The sequence below is a fragment of the Syngnathus scovelli genome, chromosome 17, assembly GCF_024217435.2.
Source record: "Syngnathus scovelli strain Florida chromosome 17, RoL_Ssco_1.2, whole genome shotgun sequence".
NCBI lineage: Eukaryota > Metazoa > Chordata > Actinopteri > Syngnathiformes > Syngnathidae > Syngnathus > Syngnathus scovelli.
In genome coordinates this window covers 4452867-4456470 of record NC_090863.1, presented here as the reverse complement: position 1 = coordinate 4456470, position 3604 = coordinate 4452867, and the positions used below count along the sequence as shown (strand labels likewise).

General features: G+C 43.8%; 1 protein-coding gene across 2 annotated transcripts; it reads right to left on the bottom strand.

The window, feature by feature from the left end:
- Positions 1 to 331: 331 nt before the first annotated feature.
- On the bottom strand, positions 332 to 2987 carry gtf2b (general transcription factor IIB). Of its 2 annotated transcripts, none has more exons than XM_049748103.2 (7): positions 2839 to 2987; positions 2173 to 2285; positions 1721 to 1854; positions 1455 to 1601; positions 1254 to 1383; positions 877 to 1158; positions 332 to 788 (listed from the first exon to the last, which is right to left on the bottom strand). In XM_049748103.2, the coding sequence occupies exons 1-7, from the start codon at positions 2853 to 2855 to the stop codon at positions 655 to 657; spliced, it is 957 nt and encodes a 318-aa protein (XP_049604060.1). In that variant the 5' UTR covers positions 2856 to 2987; the 3' UTR covers positions 332 to 654. The 2 variants fall into 2 exon arrangements, with proteins under 2 accessions (XP_049604060.1, XP_049604061.1); XM_049748104.2 differs by lacking the exon at positions 2839 to 2987 and adding an exon at positions 2742 to 2768.
- Positions 2988 to 3604: the final 617 nt, after the last annotated feature.

The following is a 3604-nucleotide window of genomic DNA, read 5'->3' as shown; positions in this document are numbered from 1 at the left end:
TTACGTGTATTACATCTTATCGGTCTTGTGTAAATGTGTGTATCAACATTTATTGAGCAGAGGCACATATTTTACAATCGAAAAATGTCACGTTAGTCACTCGCTTTTATTGTATTAATGTAAAATCTATTTGATGAGAAACCTCATGTTGCTGAATAATGTGAAATTTATTTTGTCTGATTACTCCATGTCACAGAAGAATATTTGGTTTTAGTGCATTGAATTGTTCTGCCTGTCATTATATATTGCTGGCATAGATGGTATTGAGTGAAGTTAGGTAATTTTCCAGAAATCAGTGACATAAGGAAAAGCAATTACCCTGAATCTGTAGTTTCGTTTCCAATGAAAAGTTTTTTATTTTTTTTAAATTACAGTTCAAACAAACTAACAAAATATAAGCAGATCATTTTCCTACAAAAAATGCATGTATACAGTATGAAAGCAGCCTAAAATTGAAAACATTATCCTCACTTGAACATGTCCTTCTGGTAAGGAGAGTTCTTTAGTGATCACTGGAATGTGTGTCCATGTTTTTGCTGTGAGGCTGCCTTGAAATCTTAGGGACAAGAGAAACCAACCACAGAAGAAAAAAAAAACAGCGGTAAAGTAGTAGACGCTGTCGTACTGCTGGGGTTGGAGGCGAAGGGGATCTTTTCACAGTTGGGGCAGCTTGTCGACAGGTGTGTCGAATTTGAAGTCCAAGGGGAAAAGTTCAGCGGCGCGAGGGTAGATGAGCCGGTACGACTGTCGGATGGTCACGTCTGCGACACCGGCGGTGTCTCCGATTTCTTTAGTGGCACATGGAAGACGTTTCCCAAAATGTAGATCAACTTAAATATCTCTGAAATGTACAAATTGCCTCAACACTCGTATTACCTTTCTGTGTCTTCTTCTCGGCAGAGGCCTGCGAGGCCATGTAGATGGCGGCGGCGGCCACGGAGATGGGGCTCCTGCCGGGCACCAGGTCCAGCTCGACGGCCTTCATGGCGATGTACGTGGCGGCCATCTGCACCTGCTTGGGCAGGCCAAGATTGGAACAGAAGCGGGACATGAAGTCCCCTGTGGTGATGAGGTCCACACTGGTCTCCAGGGCCTTCAGGATCAACTTGAAGCAGCGGCCGATCTCCTTTTTGGAGATGCGGGACACGGCGCAGATTTCTGAGGATCAACACGGACGCCTTGTTACTCGTCAAAATGAAATTGGCTCGCCATACATTGCATTCGGTAGTCAACGGGGATGTTTGTGGTATGACCTTTAAACGTTCTGGGGACGCCTTCTTGTCTGCAGGCAATGTAGAGGCAGGCAGATGCGATGGCGTCGTTGGCTCGGCCCTTCAGGCTCTTTTGTTCGTAAACTTGCTTGAATAGGTTGTTGGTTCTGTCCTGCCAGGCGAACATTGACGAGGTGAAAAAAACCTCCTAAACTACCAAAATCCTCATAGTAGTTCACTTACTATAATGTTCCTTGGCAAATTAATGCGATCAGCCATGGTGGTGATCTCTTTGAAGGCGTTGAGCATGGCCCGGTCCGAGCTGCTCATGGTGCGGCGGTTCTGGTACTTGGAGTTGCCAAACTCGTCAAAACTAGCGGCCCCTGTTCCCTGTGATGGAAACAAAGAACTTTGACTTCAATGTTGCCATCACTATGTCAGCGTAAGAGAATTGGAGTGGAGAGGTTCTCAAACGTTTCAGGTCCAAGGACACCAAAGTATTTGCTGACCTTGCTAATCATGGTGGTGAGATCTCCTCCATTCAGCAGCGGGTTCTGGGCGTCGCCCACTCTGGATGGATCTTTGAGGGCTTTCTCATTGGAAAACGTCCTCCACTCTGACCCAACGTCGATCACACGGTCACCTGAGAAAAACACCGCCACCACAAAAAGGACACGTCGAACAGGACAAAAAAAAAACATGATGTGCAATCCTGTTAGATGACACGCGTCTACTGGGCGCTTGCATCAGTACCAGCTGGTATGCATCATCTCCCTCCTGGTTAAAGCTCTGTGCTCAGGAGGCTCATTAGAGAACACTCCAATCCACGAGAGCTTTAACCTATGTATTGGAAACAAGACAATATACTTTTCCTAATAATTGAGGTTAGTTTAGCCTTCTGCTAATGGTCCACTTTCTCATGTTGACCCTTTGCAAAGTTCAGGTGTGCAGCTATGCTTACCTACAACAAGACCACACTCGGGGCAAATCATGTCTCCTGCTCGGTAGTCTTCCACCAGGATAGCATCGGGGTGGTTGGGACACTGAACCCTGGGCAAGGTCGATCCATCACCACTGTGGAAGCAAAATGATCATCATGGATACAAGTATGATCAGTTTTGTTACTTTACCAAACTAGGAGTAAGGTACGTAGTTATCCGTGATTTCACATCGCGTGTGATTATTTATACAAAAACCTAATGTGAACCGCAATTAGAGTAAAAGAATTTTAAAAAAAAAACAAGTTTGACAACCCTGCCTTAAAAAAAAACACACAAAAATGTTCCAATGAATGTGATGACGCTGCGCAAGCCTGTTATTAGACAACTGGGCAGCCACTGCGTTAGCCACACAGCTAGCGATCCCGGCATTATATCCTATATTTGGGACGGGAAATAATATATTTTTAACATCAGTGACAACTTGTAGTGAATTAGCTCTTATTCCATACAATTAGTCTACGAAAAAAGAACAGCGTGTGGGCATGACGACCGCTGAGCTAGCACGCTACACTAAGCAACAATATGCTACCTCATCGAGCGAGGGCCGTCTCTTTGTTTTTCGGTGGCTTTAGCTCAAAAGTCACGTCGTTGAGTTATTTGTGACGAATAATCAGCGCCCTACTCACCGGCTTGTAGACGCCATGACACAAGTGTAAGTCTGTCAAAGAAACAAACCACTTGGAGCAGAAGTACTCTTATTTATAGATTTTTGATCACGTGGCCTTTTGGGTACGGCAAGTCAGAGAGCACGAATCACCTATTTTCGAGATGTCACAATAGAAACTAAACATGACCGTACCATTCTCATTTCTGCAAACTTCTTTGAGCCAAGGTAGAAGGAAGGAAGCCAGGGAGGAAGGAATTAGTCTTTTTGTTTTAATGAAACCATGTTATGCACATAAACCAGAGAGTGAGGTACAAGCATAATACAGCATGTGAATAATAGAGAGCTAGTTAAGCTGGTTGTTAGCTTCATCTGAGCTCCTCTAATTAAAAGGAGGAAATCCCTCATACGACATACTACATAGAGACAAATTGGAAAAAAAAATGCATTTGCCATTTTTAATGACTTCCATTATTTGATCTTGTACCACAGACTCAGGGCATCACACAATCTAATACTTGCTTTCTTTTCCCTCTTTCAGCCCCCCCATCAAAGTACATGAGTATCGTGAGAACAGAGCGTTGATAAATAGCAGCCAGCAGCCCAAGACCGGTTAGAACCTGTATTGATAGCAACTATGGAGCACTTTCTCTGTCGGGTGCATCATCTGGGAATGATGTAAGAGCATTGGGTTCAATACTGACTGGCTCAAGAAACAAAAACAACACATAAATTGTAACTTAAAAATAAGTGCTTGAAAATAAATTGTTCCTCAAAAATAAATGCAT